The sequence below is a fragment of the Melitaea cinxia genome, chromosome 10 (genome assembly GCF_905220565.1).
Source record: "Melitaea cinxia chromosome 10, ilMelCinx1.1, whole genome shotgun sequence".
Lineage (NCBI taxonomy): Eukaryota > Metazoa > Arthropoda > Insecta > Lepidoptera > Nymphalidae > Melitaea > Melitaea cinxia.
This window is the reverse complement of record NC_059403.1, coordinates 12947431-12971299: the sequence shown is the minus strand read 5'-3', so window position 1 is coordinate 12971299 and position 23869 is coordinate 12947431. Positions and strand designations below refer to the sequence as shown.

Below are 23869 nucleotides of genomic sequence, written 5' to 3'. Positions count from 1 at the left end.
TACCAGGTTACTGCTTTAAATTGGACATTTTTTGTGTTTATTATTATTTTCGAGACAAAGTCTGAATAAAAGAAAATGAAAAAATTGTGAGATGTTAATTCACACACGCCTTCTGGCTGTTTCTGAAGCTTCTGAAAAGTAGCCTACGAGAGATTTTTTTTTTTATCAAGAATATAAAATACTGTGTAATATATTCTATCACATTCTCTCCTATACATTTATATGTTTGTTTCTTATTGTGACGCATTTTAGTTCCATTGAGTTCCAAATCACAAACAGTCTAAACAAGTTTCACTTCAAAAATTGTAGTGCGAAGTACATAGGGTTGGCTAGTATGTGATATTTATTCCAAGAAGATATCCAACATGTTATGGTACAAAATATGTCCGGAATACCAACAGGAGATATGAAAAATAAAATTAAGTAAATTTAAATTTTAGACATTCAGATGAATAATTCTATTCTTATAGTAATTTCTTACAATTTAAATTCCATAGCGTGCTCTTCATACACAAATGAATGTAACGAATATGTTTCTAAGTATTCACAAAAAATAGCGTGAAATTTTCCAAATAACTTGATGTAAATATAATGTACCGAGATGTGTATATCGTTATGGCGGTGTTTATCAAAATGAGCAATACGGTAATATTGTTTGATTTACTGCTAATACTGCCCGTAATACAAATGATTTCTACTGACAGTGATCGAGTGATTTTAATGGTAGCCATCTACTGCGTATTAATTTCTGATACAAAACGTATAACCCATATATCGTATAAATAAATCTTGTGAGAATGAGGATTGAGATATCTCTTAATGTGTTTCTCATACATTTTAGTTCAATAGTCATCATTTTATAGGATATATATATATATTGTTTTTATTAATATCGACAAGATTACTTTCTCACTCATTGGTGTTCTATTATTAAATCTAATTATGTTATTTATATTAATCTTTTTAGCGTAGTCATACTCGTTGTAAATATATTTTCGATAAGCGTAACTTCTTTCGTATTTTTATACCGTGAAGTGGGTCGTCTGTTTTCGCCCATATTTTAATAACCTTGATACATTTCATTCGAGATGAAGTTAAATAAAACGGAATAAAAAAAATCGTTAAAGGTATTCGTTAAGTGAGGGGAAAAATAATATTTTCAAAGCTATTTGTCTACTTACTTAGCCATACCTCAGATGTAAACATCCATCTATTGAATAAAATATCTGAAAATTACGCCAGAGATAAGTTTGAGATTAAACGCATCGACCTCGTTCATTATATTTTAAAAGGGGGGATGATATTGCAAAATTTCGGATTTTGAATAACATCTGTTAAAACAAGTAATCATCTAAGAGCCAGTATTGTATTAATATAGACAAAGCGTGGTTGCTAAAATTTCTTAATTGATTTTTTCTAAACCGACTACATAATACTATAATCATTATTGTGTTTTGCGTTAATTTTAGTATTTATGTTTATTATTTCGTATACTATATTCGTCAGATCTAAGGCTTATGAGAAAACATTAAAATATGAAAATATTAAAAGATGAATATTAAATATCAATATCGTTATATTTGCTAAATCAGCGTACGCTAGACACACGACTTGGTGAATTGAAAATCTACAAGAAACGTAAGACAAACGAGAATACTCGCTTCTTGAAGAATAGAAGTAGATAAAATTTCGAAAACTATTACATATCTTTATTATGTAGTCAGATAGGTAGTCTTAAAACTTAAACATTATTTATTTGACAAGTAAGTTCGTTTTCGAACTCAAACACATAATTATGTTGAATATTTTTTGGTTAAATTTATGCGGATAAATTTGGTAAACTTTAAGTAATTTAACTAGTTAATTAAAATTAAATACTAACTTTTTACCAACATTTATAATTTTGAAAAGACAGACGGCACAAAGATAGTAAACGTATGATATATATTGATTTGAAATAAACTATAAAGAAATACATAGTTTCTATACTATAATTCTAACAACCAACCGGATTTAAAAATCGTGAAATTAGAATAAAATAATCAAATAGTAGAATCACAAATTTATTTATACATAAATTCGAAATCTAAATCAAAAATAACGTTATTCAAATAGGCTTTAAAAGCGCTTTTGAATCGTCATTTTCCAAATTAAAATCTTCAGTATATTTAAACGTTAAACACTAAAATCCAACACGAATTATACGATTTTTATCGAACGAGGTTGAAGATGATATTTTATCAAATATGACGGCAAGGAACTCCTTACATAGTGAACTGTTATCAAATCCGGATGATGGATGATATACGAGCCTTGCAAATGTGTGCTTATACATTATTTATTGAAACTGCTTCGTTTAGTACTCAACACATTTACACCGTATTTTGGTACGATCAAACGTTTTACTTTGAATATACATTGAATTATGAAGTTTTCTTTAGTTAGGTAACTGTTGTGAGCAAGTTTAGCTTTATTTGGCTGTAGGAGACGGCATTAAAAATGAGCTTAAATAATTATTTAAAAAACGGGTGATGATTATGATATTTTAGAATATATGTGTGAAGCAGAATCAGTTATAATATGTATAGATATAAGTTTAAATGATCGTCAAATACAATAAAATTGTCATCGTTTAAAAAATTATAAAATAAGATTATAGAATAATAGCGTTTTAACTTCTTAAGGTATACAAAGAAAGAGGTTTATTAATTTTTAATTGAAATAAGTTTTTGAGTATTAGACTACTTTTTGTAGAGTGCTTAAATATAAAGCATTCAATATTTTTAACCGTTTACATTTTGCACAAAATAATAAGTAAGAATTGTAACATTAATACTACTTCAGAGGACAAAAAAACAGAACGGTTAATTTAAGAAAATAAACAAACATTTTTCCTCTCGAGTACATTGAAAGCGACTAATAAGAATTGAAATAAACAAAATATACCACTTGATATTATTTCGCAAATATCACACAATAAGAGCTCTCAGCACAGGTTTCTTAGCATCTAGTCCTTTGTTTTGTAAGTTCAACGTTCTATCTATCTGCCATTCTCTTAACGTCTTCACTTGAGTACCAGGCACGATATTATCATCAACATACTTAGCTTTATATAACTCGCTCCTAAAAGTCTTCAGTTGATCTTTTATATACGTAACAGGTACTTTTGATATTGCGAGTAATCTTGGGTTATTGCTATCAGCGTTAACGTTATTTGCTTCATAAAGTTCGTATATCAGGAACTTGGCATGTGAACTGGGTTTTCTAAGAAACACTACGTAGTCATTGCCTACGTGGAGGAATCCTTCTAAATCGTGTTCAGATTTAAATCCGTCTAGAAATAGGAAGAGTTTATGCAATCGTACTGCACTGTTGTATCCAAAATTCAAAACCAGGATAAGAAAATATACTTTCTGAAATACAAAGGTTTAATTGTTTAGTTTTGTAATTGTTAATTTGTTTTTTAATCAATTACTGGATTTTATGATTAAAATTTAGACTTTTTAGTGTATGATAAACTAATTTGTGTGAAAGAGCTGGCAGCTACTTCGGGCAAAGAATTAGTCTAGCTATTCAAAGGGGGAACGCTGCCAGTATCTTCGGAACCTTGCCTAAAGGGACTGCTTTTAATAATATTTTTTTAGTTATTATATTATGTATATATGTTTATTCTTAAGATTTTTAGTTTTAGGTTCATTGTTATAACTCTGATATTACCTATTTATTTATTTATTAACTTATTTTACTAGGTAAATTATGTTGTATATTAATGAATTTGGTATTTATACTTTGTATTATTTAATTATTTTAGTTTTTTCTGTTAATTGAATCAAAACAATTTTTTTTTGTATATTTTATAAAGTATAAAATTTTTAATATTATTATACAAAAAATTTACGTTATTGAAGCTAGACATATTTGCTTACAAGAATTTGGACCAGTAGTTATAGTCGTGCGTGAAATAAGGGCCGCGGCCGATTCAAAGCAACTCTTTTTCCCTTTAGAGGAAAAGAAACTGATAATATTTGTTTTTATAGGGGTTTTGATGCTTTTGATGCTAGAAGCATTAAAGTGATTACTATTAAATTTTCGTTAAATATTGTAATATGTCTTTTGGGTAGGTACTGCGATTTCCTAATTTCTTCAACTTCATAAATAGAGAATAAATTACAATTATAATAAACATATTACGAAGTTAAGGCGATACAAATGATTCGGATCTTTTTCACTTAGAATTTATTTTGATTAGTAATATTCTGGTCTATGATTTTGGCTCAAGCGACGTATTTCCTTGAGAGAGAACATAATATCTTAAGCGTTCGATTGAAATCGGAGTGTAGCTGCTTTAAAAATGTACGTAACTTAAAACGTATTAGTGCATTAACAAATTCGGTTTTCAGCCAAACCAGGCTAGCACATCGTAACTCCACATCGTATGGGAACGATGCCAAATGTTATTAGATCGTAAAATTTGTAATTTCCAAGGTATTTTCCTTCAATCCGGTTGGGGGTTTTGAAGTGATTTATAATGTATTAAATTTTAGTTTAAAAAAATCTGGTTTAAATACTCAAATTAAATAAGTTACATGTGATTTTCATTGTACTTACAAGTTTTATTTTGTTACTCAAAAATATTGTTAACCAACAGACATGAGTTCATGTAATTTTTTTAGCGAATTTGGGAAGGCCTATGTCCAGCAGTGGACTGCGATAGGTTGAAGTGATAATAATCGTATGTATACATATATGAATTTAATAAAAACACCTAGAACGTGTTTGGGTGCTATTAAAATGTATGTCTATTTCAAGCTTATGTCATACAGTACAAAAATTGGGTTGCATAAATATACATATATATATATATATATATATATATATATATATATATATATATATATATATATATATATATATATATATATATATATATATATTATTACATACGTGGATACAAAGTTACGTATACAATACACACAAACATATATAAAGGTATTAAACGTCAAAATTTATCGAACTCGCTTTTAAAATGTATCGCTTAAAGCAGCAATTTTTACTGTTCGATGGCTCATGTTAAAACAGTCTATAAATACTAACACGGACATACCCAATTCATGACGTCACGTTAAAATATTAACTTTTAATAAAATATTATTTCAACCAACGAAATTGTGTAGTCGTGCATCAAACCGCGTATGAATATTCAACATTTAACTCGGCGCCAAATAAAAATAAACCCGATATACATATATTTTTTTTATTTTTACGAGGCTCTAAAAATTTAATGTGTCAAACATTCGCGCAGTTTTATTGCTGAATGCAATACACGCAGGAAAACTATGCATTCGGAATGTTTGTTTTGTACGTGCACCGATTCAATTTTCAAAACAAAACTGTCTCTTCTTTATTTTTGTAAATTTTTCATTCAATTAGCATATATTATAAAAAAGTAATCAATGGAATATTTATGTCAAATAAACTATAAAGTAAAGTTTGTTGTTCATACAGATTAATCTGTATGTACAAAATGATTCCCATTATTACGCTACAACTTTCATTTATCATTTCTCTAAGAGTTTTATAGCATTAAGTACAAGTTTCCGATAGATAAAAAAAAATATGAAAAATATTCTAAAAAAAAAAAATTGAAAAATGTTATTTTTGTAGGACAATATCTGTGGGAACGGTTAGCGTTTTATAAATTAAAATATCCTAAAATTCAACTCTGTTACAATTACATCAAAATATATACAAAACAAGTGCACTAATACAAGGAACGGCGACATGATACTTCGGTGACATCAAAAATATGTTGATGGAACATTCTCAGAGCGAATGCTGCTGTGTTACGGTTTGTGTAATATTATGTAGGCTACTTAGCATTTATTTTTTCGTTATGTAAATTATATTTATTTGTATTTCAGATATATTAGAGATGTGATTATGTTATGATATATCTTTACCTCATACTCGTATATTCTTACTGGGTGTACCGATTTCAATTTATGTCTTTTAATTGTAAGATGGTGTTTGTCACTTGGTCCTATTGAAATTGAATCGGGATCTGACACGTACTTTTTGAGCTAGTTCTAATGCGTACTTGACATTGTTTTCGTCTACCTACGTTGTATTATTGATCCATGTACTTGACGTCGGTTATTTATGTTTGCAAGCACAATTTCCTTACTTATTGCTCCACAATCACAAGTATTTTACAGTGACCACGTAGTTTAATACTAGCCCACTTCTACTTGCAAAAAATTTCTTTACAATTTAGTTCTTTCAATATTTTTGTTTATATTAATATCATGTGCATATCGCGAGCAAGTTACAATTGAATATATTATCCTAATAATAAGTAAGTTAGTTACTTTAGTGAGAGATATTGAGGCGCTTTTTGTTCAACTTAAGAGTGTCCAAGTTTGTATAGTAAATCTACTCTGTGCGAAAGGTCTTTGTGATGTTGTGTGGTTCACTGATAATACATCACTTGTATTGAAAGTTGTAGATAAAAAAATATAATTCTCTTAAATTTACGTTTTGAATCGTTGCTTCATATTAAATACAATTACTTTTTTAAGCTTCATTTACCTATGAGAAAGCATCGCAAGAGCGTTGCTGACCCTATCACCAATTCACCCTAGGAGCCTTGGTCACCTTACTTACCAAAAGGATCATAACACTACTTAAAAGGAGTATTATTTAGCTGTGGTCTTCTGTAAGGTCGAGGTACTACCCCAGTCGAGCTGCTCCATTATTTGAGCAAAAAATGTCCTGCTGTGCACTACCTCAGTTAATTTTGTCTGTTTTACAATTAATAATAATAATTATTATTTATTTGCGACATCAGTCCATATTTTTGTTAATTACATTTTTTCTTAAACTATGTTAGTTTCAAAGAAATTATAGTATAAAATATCAAACTTAAAATTAAAATTAAAATAAAAATCAATATTAAAATTCAACCAAACAATATTAAAATTGTAACCAAAATTAATTATTATTATAATTATAAATTAATAATTATCATAAGGTAGGTATATAATTATTATATCTTATAATATTTAATAATTAATATATAAACCTTACATAATTATTATAAGGTTTTTCATCCAAATATATTAATAATTGTGTTAATTCTCAAATATAAAAAAGAAAACTTTTATTTTTCATTATTAGGAATAACACTAGAAATAATCAGATATGGTTCCAATTAAAATCAAATCAAACGATACGCACAAGATTTTTAATTAAAAAAAAAATCATTTAAATCGGTACACCCTGGTACTAGCCCCATTTGTACGAAATCCTACATTGGGAACCGGAAATACATGCAACACAAACACAAAGTTCCAGACCCGAACTTCTCTATGATCTACACAAACATTTGACATCAGCGGGGAACGAGAACACGACTGTTAACGAAACAGCAAAATAGTTTGTGTACCTCTTTGTCAATTTGACATCAAATGTTGATGTTTATTAATTTACTAGAAGCTGTACCCGTGACTTCGTCCGCGTGAAAAAAAATAATTATTGTTCAGTTCACAGAGTTACAAAATTTCTAAAACAAAAGAACAATATGTTACTCCTTATTACATCAGCTATCTGCCACTAAAAGTCTAGTCAAAATCTTGAGTAAAGTTTGTGTTTGGCGTGATTATTGGACTATTCATAGATAAACGCCGGCATATATCCTAAAAGTCGCAACTATATTATCTAGAACCACTCCGTCTTCCGTTCCTCCTGAGCATGATGAGTAGTGCATGATATCTCTTGTTCATTTATTTAAGTCGTGTCCCGTTTATTTACCAGCGAGTGTATATTTATGCTCGATCCAGACTGTACGCAGATTGACATTGCATTATTATAAAAGAAACACATTCGTTTGCGTACAAAGCGGTTATTTTAATATTACAAACAGACACTCCAATTTTATTTATTTATATAGATATAGATGAGTCATACTGCATGATGTAAGTAACCAATTACAGTAAACAATTACAGTATAAATAAAAATCACAGATTAAGAAATAGTTGTGATACGTATCACAAAACGACGTACATTCGACAATAATTGGTTAAGTGTATCTAAATACAAAAGTTATGAAATGTTACAATGCTATAATATACCGCTGTTAAAGGACCTCCTTAACATTGTGTAGAAAAAGTTGTATAGTAAGTTAAAAGAAATACAACTATTGTAGGTAATTAAATAGTTGTGTTTGCTTGCAAATGAAAAAAAAACCGATTTCAATTACATCGAATACAACGTAGGTAGACGAAAAAATAGTCAAGTGAATACGCGTTATCAAAGATTGCTCCATAAGTTGTGATCAGTTCTCGATGAAATTAAATTGTGACCATATGATAAATATCAGTTTTCTATTAAATTAAAAATCATCAAAATCGGTACACCCAGTAAAAAGTTATGCGGTATATTATAACGTAGGTCGACGAAAAAATAGTCAAGTATAAACGTATTATTAGATATAACCCGTAGAGTAGTTGTTAGATCTTAAATAAATTTAAATGGAACCAAATGACACGCACCACCTTTCGATTATTATTATTTTCTTTTATCGAAATTAGTCCAACCAGTTAAAAGTTCTGAAGTAATATATATTTGGAAAAATACAATTGAATTGAGAACCTCCTCCTTTTTTGGAAGTCGATTTCGAAATTTGATTTAAGCATCAAAAGCAATCATTTGACTGCTCTGACAGTTTATTATATAATCAAAACGGGATTGGATATTATTTACAATAACTGAATTAGATATGCCTCGCATGGTAATAGAATCCATTCCTAATATTATGTTACAGTTTGATATATAACTACGCTTAAATTGTGCATTATTATACATTGTGCATGCACATAATAATGTCATTTGCGTATATAATAATTTCGAATTAATATTTATTTTAATTATTTAAAAGTTTTTTTTTTTACGATTATTGACGTTTCTGTGACGTGCTTGAGCATTCTGAAATTAGTCGTAATTATTGCAAAAGATATTTTGAGTTGGCGCTGGTTCTTTTAATAATGTATCTTTGAAGCTACACTTCTTTTGGCGCATTAGGGAAAAATGATGAGAGGTTGCACAAGCAAACACTCACTAAATTTTTTTAATAATAATAATTATTATTATTATTAAAAACCGACACCCTGAAGTAAATAAGTCAACGAAGAAGAAGTTAGCAACGTGAAGTTAGCTAGCCAATGAAGTATAACTTCTTACTTGTGTACACGCACACTTTTTTTGTAATAACTGAGGTATTGCACAGCAGGAAATTTCCTGCTCAAAATATGGAGCAGCCCGAATGGGGAAGTACCTCGACCTTACAGAAGACCACAGCTAAATAATACTGTTTTCAAGCAGTAGTGTGTACCTGCTGGTGAGTAAGGTGACCAGAGCTCTTGGGATAGATTGGGGATGGGGTCGGCCATGCGCTGGCGATGTTTCTTTTGTTACAAACCTATTGTTTACCATCAGGTGAATCGTACGCTTGTTTACTGACCTAGTTACATAAAAAAAGGAATATGTGAATATAATAATAATTACTAGAGTTAAAATAAAATTGGATAACTGACATGTGTAATGGTGATAAAAGTATCACCATTACAGCTGACGCTCGATTGGCTATTTAAAATGTTGTGAAAAGCTATTTAGTTGGTACTAATTTTTATTTTATATTTTGGGCTTGCTCTTAAAGAACTTCTGACCATGCTTTTAAGAACACGTCACGCGTTTGTCGCGTTTATTATAGTAAAAACGTACCATTAAACCTTATTCTTATAGGAATAGTAAGGTGAGCGCGGTAGAGCTGATTAAACCTTTGTCTTTTTCACGGAAAAAGAAAAAGAAAGTAGAGCCATATTTCTTTCAAAGTGAACATATGTATCTTAGTATATTATAGAGCTTAATATTTATCTATACGAGTTTAATTTACAATAAATCGCTAAATGTGTCACTAAGCGCAAAACTCGAGAATTACTTAACCTATTCTAGGAAATTTTTTCAAAGTTTCCTTAAAACTCGTAGAAGATACTAATTTAATGAAAATTAAAGAAAATTGAAATATTCAGGAAAAATAATGATGATTTCAATTTCCGTCGTTTGACAATCCGCGTTGGAAACTTCTAAGCGTATTTAGCTTTATAAAAACAAGCAGTAATTACTATTGTTCACCTCAAACCACTCGCTGAATCTCTCTGTTACTCAGTATTTTATTTATTTATTGAAAATATTGCATACAACTATCGTATAAAGTATTTGCCAAATTAACGACAAAAATAGGCTTTGGATTTTTGTTAGAATGATTAAGTCGGAATTAAAGCATAACGATCTTTGTATTATCGATCTTATAAAAAAACAAAACTCCCTTATAATATAAAACTTTCAGCTCATATTCTCATTCCTTAAAACAGAAATGTCTCTTATGGATTTAAAAATAAAGTATATACTAGCGTGTTACATTTTTGTCCTAAATTACACAGTCTAGCTTGTTCTACATGTAAGCGATTAAGCTTTGGTAAAGTAATAAATTACTCTCGCTATTGTAATTAATAACGGGGCTATTAATATTTTTACTCATTAGGGTGAACGTATGGAACAAAATGGGCTTTTAGGGCCGGACCAGACGTGCTTAGTTTAATAAATATTGTTTACAACCTTTTGTTTTCGCGGTTACCGTGCTCCTTAATTATTGAAAAACACTTTTTCGATATAATATATACGTTTTTTTAATTAATTTTTTTTTATAATATATTGTTTATTATATAAATAATTTATTTTCGCCATCCATTCAGGATGTATTGACGTAAGCCTGTTGTGTTTAAAGATAGTTTTACTTCTTGAGAAGATGGTAAGAAAAGTAATAATTAAGTTTTCCTAGTTCATTAATTGAGGATCGATAGAGGAAATGCATTTTAACTTTCTATTTATTTCTGTGAAGGTAATTAAGGTCAGGCAAAGCAGGTTATATTTATGACCTGAATAAATAAATTAATAAACGCCTTATACTTAACGGCTCTCATTCAGATTAATTCCTGTGTCGAAGGTCTGGAAGCACACACAATACACAAGCACCAGACCACGGCAAACATCTGTATTAAACCCGCAACCGCTAGCGCAACAGCCACAAACCAGTGCTGTGACCGTTGCGCCAACGCGTCGTCAGTCAATCATCGTAAATCTGGTGCTGTAACCAGGTAGGTGAGATTTGAAAAACTACAACCACGTATCGTGTTTGGATTTACTAGGTCACTTTCAACGAGTCGTTTACTTGCACGTTATGATCTTGTGATGTGGCCATATTGACTTATTACAACCAGAATGGTCTGCAGAAAACTCAAGCACATTTTTCGCAGGTATTATTTTTTAATTTTCTATTGAAATTTACTTGCTGTTTTAAAATATAAATATTTCAAACTCGTTATTTTAGAAAACATTTTTGTGCTAAAAGAGTTTTTGTACCGGGAACTTTTGTAGCGTTTCTTCAAAGAGCTTGAATATCAAAGACAAAGTAATATTGCTCATGTCACAAAGACGTAATTTCGTGTGAGTATCGTATGATGCAAAGGTGTAAAACGAAATTTTACGACTTTATAAAAATGAATAATTTGTATCATTAATGAACATAATTACTTATGTTGCCTGTGCTTAAAATAACTACTTTAGTTTTTGATTTTCTTGGAATAATATTAGACACCCGAGGTAAGGTACAGCAGGAAATATCCTACTCAAAATTGGAGCAGTCCGACTGGGATAATCCCTCAACCTTACAGAAGATCACAGCTAAATAATAATTCATCCGAGCAGTGTTGTGTTCCTGTGGTGAGTAAGGTGGCCAGAGCTTCTGGGGGAAATCGGGAGTTGGGTCAGCAACGCCCTTACGATCAAAATGTTATGCAATATTTTTAATTTTATTTTTATATTTTATTTTATGATTTTGCGATAAAAAATGTCTGTGTGCGTCTCATTCTCTTCTATACATTTATATGTTTGTTTCTTTATCGTGACGAATTTTCGTTTCATACAGTTTCAAATCACACAGATTCTAAAGAAGTTTTACTTCAAAATTATATTTTAAAACTAAATAGGAAACAAGAGACACACAAGACATATTTATTTTTCTTAGAGAAAGTAACGATGATATACCTCATTATAAAACATACAGAGATAATTTCCATCAGAGGAACCACTCTCTCGATGTAACGTATAACATATCATTATTTACCACATTGCTTCAAAATTAAATCAATAAAACCAAAATTTACGTTACACTGCATGTGTGTCTACGCCCCTTACGGTCGGACACTAGATAAGGGTCGACATCCACACGCCGCAAAATTTATACCAGCGACGTTAAACAGAAGAAAACCTTTAAAATGCGACCATTTTGGCAATTTAGGATAAAGTGAATTTATGCTCTGTTGACATATTAACCACTTTTACTAGGAAATTTTTAAAAAACATTTTTAACTATAATAAAAGCCTGTTAGCACCGCATTGATTGGACACTTAATGCAATTTGAAACTGGTTGATATGATTCGATTCTGGTTGTGTTATTAATTATAAGAGATAATATTGATATTTTACATAATTAATAAAACAAAAACTCCATTTAAAATATCATTCAACTGTTACCTGAAATACAAGGGTTAGTCGGATTACCTTAAAAAAGTCCAACATGTATATAAAACATATTTGAAAGGCTGAATATATTTTTATAACCTCATTGTAGGTTCATTAAACTAGATTATTCAATTTAACCAGTAATGAAAATATAGTATAAATAAAAAATGATTAAGTTACGTAACCAAAATCTAATTACAACCTTTAAATGTAACAGACACCCTCAAACAGAATTATACCAATGTATCGTAAATACGGACCGCGCTCATTAAGCCAGCTCATTAAAAATCGCTTAAGCGAGAGGACTTTAACAAAAGAAGATATCGTCCGTAGCTCAAGTGTGAGCTGTAACGTTTGCAATGTAGGTGAAGTGTCTTCAAATATGCACACGCAGTTAATATCGCGAAACTCAACGAAAGAGCTGCCTGAAACCTGCTTACGCGCGTAATGGTTTATAAATACACTTTCATTGCCTATTTGTTCTTTATTCGAATCTAAACTGCTTCCCAGCTTAGTATAGCAGAGTGCTGACACAACACTAGTGTAATTTTCGTATCTTCTGTTGGATTACACTTAGTTTACCGTAGATTTAGAAAATGGTTTTTTTAAAGATTTTCATATAAAGCCCTCGGTGTAAAAAAAATATGAGGAATAAAATCTACTGAACGGATGAAATCGTTACGAGAAGCGTAGATGGCGTTATTTCGTTTATTTACCATTTGGTATGGTATTAATATTTTTCTTAGACTAGTAAGCCTTTTATGTGCTTATTTAGACAGTCGATCTGAAGGAGTAAACTCGTGCGTCAGAGCAGACACACACACATTTTTCCACTAAATTTTTTAGTAAGTCCATAAGTTATATTTGTCAAAATGACATAAAAATATCAGTGATTCATTTTTAAATCTCGTATATAGTCAATAGTCAAATAGATCCACTACATACTAGATAGGAATTTATATATTTGAAACTGGAGACGTACGTATTAATTCTTGTGCATTTTTGTAATAAGAAGTTTATTTTTAATAGGTTATTTTTTGTTATTTATTTCGTCAGCTTTTAAGGAGGCATGTTGACATTTCTTTATTCAAATTCCTTTGACCTGAGGTAACCTGCTACCCATACGAGTCGAAAAATGTTTGGTAATACAAAAAAGTGATACCTACCTATAAATGTTAATGAATTTTATTTCGTAAATAAGAATTTAACAGGAATGTTCATCATTTAACTAGACTTGTTCAAGACAAAAAAAATAAACCTTGACATATCAATCATGTCATTTATTAAAATCCTAAGCAGACATTTTGTTGAAAATGTATCGTTCACTGCTCTGGTGTTGTGTGTGCGCGGCGCTTTAACACCGGCGATTGGAGTTTCAATTCCCACTTGGGATATGTATTTGGATATTCGTTATTGAATAATTTTTAGAATTTTCAGAAGAGCACGTTAAGCCGTCGGTCCCAATTGTTACCATAAACACCTGATGGCTATCGTTACTTATAGAGTTAATATATAGATCGAGTTCTGGCCTTTTTCCTACACAGGGCTAAAGGCCTTTGACCAGCAGTGGGATGTAACAGGGTGAATCACCCTGGCATGTCAGTGATTATCAAAGCTTAATTTAGTTTCGAGTATTGACTGATCTCTAGTTTTATATCAGGTTTACAATATGTAGAAACATACTAACATTTCGGTATAAATAGTCTTTGTATCAAGAATAGACAGTAAAATATTGAATTATAATTCATAGACTATACATATGTAAACGTGAATGATATCAAGGATTATCTTTATCATATAGTAGTAATTATCGAATATCTAAGTAACCAAACATATGGCTTTGGGTTCGATTTTAACTGCAAGTCCTACTTCGATTGATTACTAGTTATGTATATGTAATAAGTGAGATAATTTACCAAATCAATAATTTAATGTTAATGACAAATTTATATTAAAAATAATTGTATTAGTCAGTAGAATAAATAAATTAAACAAATAAATAAATTGACTTTGATTTAAAATGACAAATAAATAAATTATATCGTCATCGACGTCACAAAAGTAGTCAATGAAAAGCCATTATTAAGCATAACTCAAAAATTATTTATCAGATTTCGCTCAAATTTAAATGGAACCACATGACATGTACCAACTAGATTAAAAAAAGAATTATTAAAATCGGTACACACAGTAAAAAGTTATGAGATAATACATATAAAATATCAAGTAGAATTGAATACCTCCGCCTTTTTTGTAAAGTTATTTATTAAAAATGGTTTAAGTCAAGTGAGTCAACAATCTTTAAAAGTATATTTAAAATTAAGTGAATGAATAAAGAATAAAATTTAATGAAATATATACGTGTTGTTGACTAACAGTAGGAAGTGAATATTTGTGTTTGCTCGCAGACCAAAAAAAACCGACTTCAATTACATGGACAAGTAATACAACGTAAGTAGATGATAAAAATTAACAAACGCACTAGTCGTCACTACGGTTTTCGAGAGTTCCCCTCGATTTCTTTGGGATTCCATAATCAGATCCTGGTTTCCTTATTATGGTATCACCCTTGGGATATCTCTTTTGTAACAAAAAAAGATTTGTCAAAATCGGTTCATAAGCAATGAAGTTATCCCCGAATATACCTTACCTAAAATATACGATCGAATTGAGTAACCTCCTCCTTTTTTTAAGTCGGTTAAAAATGGACGCGTTTTATTGTTAAACTATTTACATACATGAATTAACTGAAAATCGTAATGATCTTATCTGTTAACAAAGTGTAATGGCATTCAAAAATGAAAAATTCAGTGACGAAGTAAAACATCATTTTTGAAATGAAACCATTACGTTATTGTGTGAACAGAATTAATTTCCGGTTGTAATGTGCCGATGAAAAGTGTTTTAATTCGAACGGTCATCCGTCCGGTAACTGCGGATTAATGTAACGAGTTCTATTTACATCGATATAATAAATTGGCTATCGGATACTGGAAATGGAATTAGCAATATTACAACACTTTGTTCCATCATAATATTAATAAGGGAACGTTTGTTTGTAAATAGGATTAGTGGAATCACTCATAGTTACGGAAATGAAATACTGTTTGGAATTAATCAATTTGATTATTTTTTTATGAAGTGTTTATGATTATTTAAATTAGTTGGTTCAGTATATTTTTTTATTGTAATTTAGTTCAACTGTTCCCGTAGCGTTTTTGATGATTATGCAATTGGAAAACTTCATAATTCTTTATATACAAATATTCGTCACTAATACCAAATTACATATTTGTGCCATTTACAGTCAAAATACTTGGACCTTGGAGTAGCGGTGCTAATTTTTTTTTAAAGAGATAAATCCTCGCCTTATTACTTCCGCTGGTGACAAGAGGGCTGGTGCATTTTTTGCCCAGAGAATCGGCATAGCGATTCAACGTGGAAATACTGCCACCATTCTTGGCACCATTCCACGCGAACATGGTTTGTACCTATCTGTAAATATTTAGTTCATAAGTTGTGAATTGTAACATATATGTGTATAATATTAGTATTATCCAAACGTTAACTTTACCGCGGTTATTCATTTTCTCGTTTCATAATGCTAAAAGTCAAAGGATTTAAGCTTTGACTCAGTTCAATTAATAATATAAATTTGAAGTTTAATCGTAGAAGGTATGGTTTTGTTTACGAAAAAATTATGGTATCATTGTTTAATTGCTAACTTTTTACCACGTTGAATGTTTACTAAGCTAGTTTAAAGTGTTGTCGAATTGCACAAACTCACTAACATCGAGTTAGTACTTAAGTCACAAAAAGGTTAACGGATGGACTGAATTACTAAAGACTTTTTTGCCACGCAAACGTTTGATTTTTCTACTTTACGTTGCAAATGGGAAGTAGGTAGTTCTTTTTTCCTTTCAAAATTACAAGATAGAATTTGGTATGTAGGGTAAAATAGTTGTATGTGGGAGAAAAACGTATTATTTCAAAGGATGGGAAGGAGGGCCAAAGGAATCCTATTTGTAAGTCCCCGCTGTCCGTCCGTCCATCCATCCCCATCTGTCACGAGCTATCTATCTGGAAACGTAAATTCCATTCTTACTATCAGTAAAATGAAAGTTTGAAAGACATGTATGATCACTATAAACAAACAATTCCTTTAAAAATTACTTGTTGTACGGTTTGATATTGTATTGTTATAACTTTTGACAATTTTTTAATACCCTGTTATAATTATTTTTTTAAGTATATTTTAATAGAAACCATAACAAAAACTTATCTAGATACATTTACGAATTTTGTAATTTAAAATGTTGGCTGAAGAGATGAGCATCTTATTTTTTATTCTATCTTTTGTTTTATTGGGTTTAATTTAAGACATTCTTTGATATTTCAATTGATTTTATTCATCAGATAGTCATAAAGAAACACGCATTACCCATCACCCGGAGATATTCACCAAGTCACGGTAGCGCAGTGTGGTAAATTGGGCTTCATATAATTTTCTTTATTAGGCATCTGTTCGACCGTAGAACACATTTTTTTTTGGTTCATCAAATCTTTTTACTATATTCTACGACATTTGGCGTAAAATTGCAAGATTACTCATATCTAAGTTGGTGCTGTGTGGCTACGGCACTAAAGAATTTAGCCACCCCCTCTCTTCCCGTGGGTGTCGTAAGAGGCGACTAAGGGATAACAAGGTTCCACAACCACCTTGGAACTTAAGAAGCCGACCGATGGCGGGATAACCATCCAACTGCTGGCTTTGAAATACACAGGCCGAAGACGGGCAGCAGCGTCTTCGGTGCGACAAAGCCCGTACTGCGGTCACCAACCCGCCTGCCCAGCGTGGTGACTATGGGCAAAACACATGAGTTCACGTTATTTTTGGCGTGAACTTGTGGAGGCCTATGTCCAGCAGTGGACTGTATAGGCTGTAATGATGAAGTTGGTGGCACTAACTTTGATATGAGTAATCTTTTTGGTTTGAATTTTTGAAATTTGAATTTTTGTGGATTTATTAAATATTTTAGTAAGTTCCAAAGATTCTTTGAATTGAAGTTGAGTACTTGTAGCTTGATGTAAAGTGGCAAATATTTAAACTGTCTTTCACAGCTTCATTTGTGGTATTGTTAATGTAGTTAATATGCCACTTCAAAGGTGGACCATAATTAAATCTGCACCAACTATAAAGTTACGACTATAGAATCACAATTGTGGAATCTGCATGAGGATAAAAATATGTTTAAAAATACTTGTGCATCAAATTTCACTGATGCTTAAGCAAATACAGAAAAAAATCATAAATTGTTGCCCTCAGAAAGATCCCTCAAATTAAGTTTCTTAAATTTTCCTTCGACATTTTCCTGTTACAATTTTTACTATACATACAGACGTTTCTCAATGGTTTATGTTCCCTATTTAAGTTGGCATTAGATTCTGTGCGCAATGTTATATTTTACAGCACATCTGTAATTCTGCAATTTTTAAAAGCGTTTTATCGTAATTTCTGATTTTTGAACAAAATTTACAACATGAAACAAAAAAAAATGGTAATAAAATCATTTGAGGGCCATCCTTATCACTTAAGGGTGTAAAAAAGTAGCCCACAATCCATTCTCAGATCTACCAAATATACAAAAAAAGGACTGTGTTTTAGACCACACAATTGAAGTAAAACTTCTTTAGCTCCATCTAACTTATATCTCCCTCTCAACTTCCATTCACCTCGCCCGATCACACTTTTCGTAACACTGAGAGCGTTTCGCGTTCAAGCACTACCACCAATTTAGTCCCCAAGTCAAACATTCGCAAAAAGTAGTACTTCAAAATTTCATAGAAATCGGTCAATCCATTTCGGAGTTCTGTCTGTTACAGAGCACTGTCACGCGAAATTTTTATATATTAGAAAATAATGACACATGTTTAAGATAATGTCTTATATAAACACAGACATATCATGTTTAAGAGAGTGTGCGTCATGATCGGGATGTTTTTTACATGAAATTGTTTTATTTCTTCATTATTTATTGTATAAAAAAATGTCACGACTGACAAAAAGCGCAAGACTTTCACAGACACCATTCAGAAATAAGGACATTAAATAAACACACTTATTGTATTTTCAATAATCGTTACCGCGATGATCTTTCTACATTCATTTCCATCTTTTTAAGTTCCTGATATTTAATAATAGACACAATATTATCATATCATAGAATGAAGAGGTTTAATATAAACAGATGTAGAGTCATGGTTTAATTATAATAAAGTTATATTTATAATAGTGTTAGCTACGAGCGTTGCGCACTTAGGCGGGCGGTATTCCGTCGAAAGCTCACGTTGGAACTCTCTGAAATTCATCTCAGCGTCAGTCGTCTGCGCGCCGTCGTGCTTGCACGCTGCTCCTTCTGTTACACGAATTCTGACAACTTACGTACGTGAAAGTGTATGTGTATATGTGAAATGTATTTATTTAATTACAGTTTTGTTATAGTGATATAATGTGTATGAAACTAAAATTGAAAATTTAAAGTATATGAAACATTTTTTTTTTTTTGAAATTGTGTTGGATATGAATTTACTGTTTCAACGTAAGTATAATAACCGTATTATTTGATTTGACAAAATTAATGTTGAGTTAGGCATTTCGTAATGTTATTGTGATAAAAATAATTATATTAAGTGATACGTAAACGGTCGTTGAATTTTCGTAACTTTTTTGTATTAAAGTTAACTGAAACAAAACATTTATTATCCTGTTTATTATACATTCAAAATTCGTTTATAAATAAAATAACTCTAACATTTACATCTAAATATATTAATTATGTATCAAAATCGAATCTGAGTAATTTTATAGAGTTTTGAAATATGACCAATTAAAAAAAAATAAAGAACCTAAATTACAGAAGAAGCAAATTATATATTCTGTGCTATCAAAGATTACATATTAATGTACAATTTACAAGGTCCTATCCTAATCAATTCCTTCGCTATTGGTTGTATGGTAATAAGGGTTACGTATTTACATAATTCGTTGTGCTTGTCAGTCGCGAAATATGATTAATCATCCTTGTGTTTCTCTTCCTCGTCCTCCCTTTATGTACTACATACACAAATTAACATAATACATATATTACAACCGACTACGCCTTGATTGGTTTGAGAAGATTTCCAAAATTACTTATCGATACATGATAATCATTTATTTATTAAACAAAAAGTTTTTGGACTAATATAACTATCCGTTATATTAGTTTAATACTTATTTATTATTTATATATTAATCGGTACTTTAACTGGATTACACACTTCAGCCTATCGCAGTCCACTGCTGGACATAGGCCTCCCCAAGTTCGCGCCACATAAGAAACATATTAACTGGATTAATATCTTTCTTATTATTTTCTTTCACTTTTTTTCGAGGTTTCGGATGACAATATCTTAAGTTGTTTCTAGATTTTACGCAATTCAGCGTGGCGCACCCCACTGCTGGGCATATGTCCCTTTCTCTATATAGGAGAAGGGTAAGAGCTTAATATACCACGCATACGTCATAGTAGGTTGGTGTAAAATAATAAATGTTAGTCCTTAGTTACTTAACGGCTTTTTAGACAAAATCTGCCTTTCAAATCGGTATTTCTTATTTGTATACTTAATATTGTACTCATTTTGTGAACATTTTACCTTTTTTTTAATTGTACACGTATCTGGTCTAGATTCTGACATCTTTTCGAGTGTTAGTTAGGTTAAATAAGGCTAGAAATCTAGAAATCTCGTTTTGGAATAAGAACGCCATCCATACTTTTACATCAATGTCTTCTCTGTCTTCTCTGATACCTTAGTTTTTGGTAGACTTTTAAATAAATAATTAAAAAATTGTAAGTTAAGAAACATTGAATTTTGTATGAAGCATGTTTTCGCCATTATTGTTTACGAGCAATCGTTTGTAATGAACCTAATGTAGATAAGTAAAAGCGTTACCGATTTTAGACGACCTGATTAACATATCGGCTACTTTTTACTCCATTACTCGAAACGAAATGGTCTTATTTAGGTTAAACTCAAGTAAGAAACACAGGTAAAGGTAAATATTTCTGAAATGTTAGCATAATAAAGTTTAGTAGATAGCTCCAGTTTACAAAACCATCACACTCTCTTTCATTTACGTGTAAAGCATTGTAAACTTTTTTTCAAATCACGTGCGAAATGTTCGCAGTCATAAATTCATCTAAAACATTTTAACGAAGGCTTTTATTTCATCATTCATGACACACAATTTTGTATGCAGGTACTTGACATCCCTCGTTATTCTGTATTGAATTTTAGTATTATTCAGATTAATTGAAATACATCGTTATTACATCACCTTTATGTATTAAACGTGTTTTTTTAAAGCCTATTTTGTTTCCAAATAGAATTTCTCACATAAAATGATCTTTTGGGAATAGAATCAGTAGATTTGATTAGCCCTTTCATATGTATATGAATGTACTCAATGCAAAGAAATTCTTAAAAGCGTTATCAGCCTTTTCTGTTGATTACGTTGTAATGTATTAAATTAATGTGTGTTGTAACGCTAATGTAAAAATATTAGATTAAAAACTGTAGGAGATAAAGATGTTCCTTTAATTTGAAATCTATACGTGAGAGAGACTACCATAAGAATGATCCAGATGTTTCAACAACAGATTAATATTGTTAGGAAGCGAACCCTTGTCATATTCGAAATATTCTATTTTCAAATAATTTATGACCAGGTATTTAATTCACAAAAGCCACAGATAATCCGATAAAATCAAATAATAAAAAAAAACATTGTAAATATAAATAATATACAAACATCTTGTTTACTAATATTTATTTGGTATACTAATTTAAACGATATTTTTTGTTAAAAAAACTTAAGGTAATCTTAAAAATGTCTCTTAATCCTTTGTAAGAGTAATTTGTGTTAAATTAAATTTTTAAAATATTTCTACTAGTAGTCTGTAAACAAAATTTTAATAAATATCAATAAAACTAAAGTACAAATTCAATAAAACATAGTATGAATAATTTAAAATTTACGTTTAACTACTGTATAATTACCATTTAGTAAACAAACAAACTTACTACCAATTTAGCAAATAGTAACGTCGGCCTTATATTTTGATTAAAATGAATTATTATAGTAAATATATGTAATTCGATTTCACGAAAATCTAAAGTTTGAATATTTATGACTTGAACTTAGAGTTTTGTTGATTGAAAACAAATTGAATAGGCAATTTTAAGCAAAGTAAAAATATTAAAGTAAATCTTATTCTGTAATTTTTTAATAAATATGAATGTGATGTCCTTATATTATGTACATTTAAATTCAAGTTCTAATCATTTAAATTTTGTTTGAGGAAATATATGAAAAATTATAAAAATTATATAATTTGAGACGGGATTTTACTGGATTTGGTGTGTATGTTACGCTCAAAGATCGAAAACGCTCATTGAGCGGAAAAATAGCTCACAACGCGATGTGGTCACAGTAAAACATCCACATAGCGAAATTCGTGTTATGGCTCTAATGAAAACGCGCACGACGCGTTGTGGCAATCAAAGAAAGACCAAATAGCGAAATTCGTGTCGTGGCTTACATGCTATTTGATCTCAACGCGTTGTGGCAATGAAGAAAAGCCATGACGCGTATGGAATACTATTTGATTACAATGCACACTACTTTCCGATATAGATCCTACTAGGCCTAGGCTGGAAACGTTTTGGTAGATGTCCTTAAGAAATATTTTTCATTTTATAAAATCACGGCATAACGTGTTTCTCATTATCAAATATATTAAGTATATAATTATATAAATTAAAATGAAACGATATTTATTATTTATTGAGATTACTTTATATTTAAAAAAATCAATGTATTAAGTAATAAATCACTGAACACAAAATATTCATATCATTTGTAAATTACTCATAATTCACATAAAATGATAAGGGTTTTAATTTTTTCATGACAATTAAAATTCTTTCAAGAAATAAAAATATTTAACACAAATGTGTATTGATCACCAATAAGCAACAACAATGTACCTATATTAGAAATAACTATAATTATGAAAAATAAGTATTTGATTGCTATTTATTTTTACATGAACTATTACTGTGGCATTTTGAGTTGCATTTTATATTCTTGGAGCGACTTGCTTCCTTACTTCCAGACGATAACATAGATGCCGAGCGAAGTGTTAACGATGTAGTTGAGGGCACATCACAAATGTTAATAAAGTTGGTTTCAGAAAGTGTAAATTCATTACGTGCATAAAGTCTGTCGAGTGTACTTTCCTTGTTTCCTAACTGGTAGAGACCTGATGGATTAATGCTCATAACAACACATATAACATTCCTGGGTGCTGCACGTCCTCTATCAACTTCAGGAACTAAAACGTTAGTACCAATTTCAACACAGGGAAATTTCAAATTAGACAATGAAAGCATTTTGTTTGCCTGTTCCTGTAGACCAAATTAGCACATTCTCTTTCAACGTTTATGCTATTCTTTCTGAAACAGAGCTTACAAGTTACATTTGCTCCCTTTACTTTTTCTGTAGTCATAATAAAACTGCGATCAGTGCTTGTTTCCACAAACTCACGTAATTTATCGTAAAACAATTCTTTTTTATTCGTCATAATTAGCGCTGACATTAAAATTCACTCTCATAAACAGAAAAGAAATGAATAAAACTGAGGTTTCAATGCGTCTTTGCACCCGAGCCGACACCGAAAAGTTACAACCTGTCCGTCGTGATATGGTTAACACAATGAATGCTCAGAACGCGTCATGGCTTTTCTTCATTGCCACAACGCGTTGAGATCGAATAGCATGTAAGCCACGACACGAATTTCGCTCTTTGGTCTTTCTTTGATTGCCACAACGCGTCGTGCGCGTTTTCATTAGAGCCATAACACGAATTTCGCTATGTGGATGTTTTACTGTGACCACATCGCGTTGTGAGCTATTTTTCCGCTCAATGAGCGTTTTCGATCTTTGAGCGTAACATATACATACATAACGTATCAAAGAAATCTCGTATAAATTGACACAACTTAACTGCGTGACAACCAACTTCACCTAAACTAAATATGAGTGACACAACATAACGCAATAAGCAACGTGATTATAAAAAATATTTTAGTGGGAGTGAAAAATCATAAATAATTTGGGTGGACTTAAAG

At 30.6% G+C, this 23869-nt stretch overlaps 1 protein-coding gene across 1 annotated transcript; it reads right to left on the bottom strand.

Annotated features, from left to right (window-relative positions):
* Nucleotides 1-2969: 2969 nt before the first annotated feature.
* Nucleotides 2970-23132, bottom strand: LOC123657441. Its single transcript, XM_045592984.1, has 2 exons — nucleotides 22842-23132; nucleotides 2970-3413 (listed from the first exon to the last, which is right to left on the bottom strand). Exons 1-2 carry the CDS (start codon nucleotides 23130-23132, stop codon nucleotides 2970-2972), a joined length of 735 nt encoding a protein of 244 aa, XP_045448940.1.
* Between the last annotated feature and the right edge of the window lie 737 nt (nucleotides 23133-23869).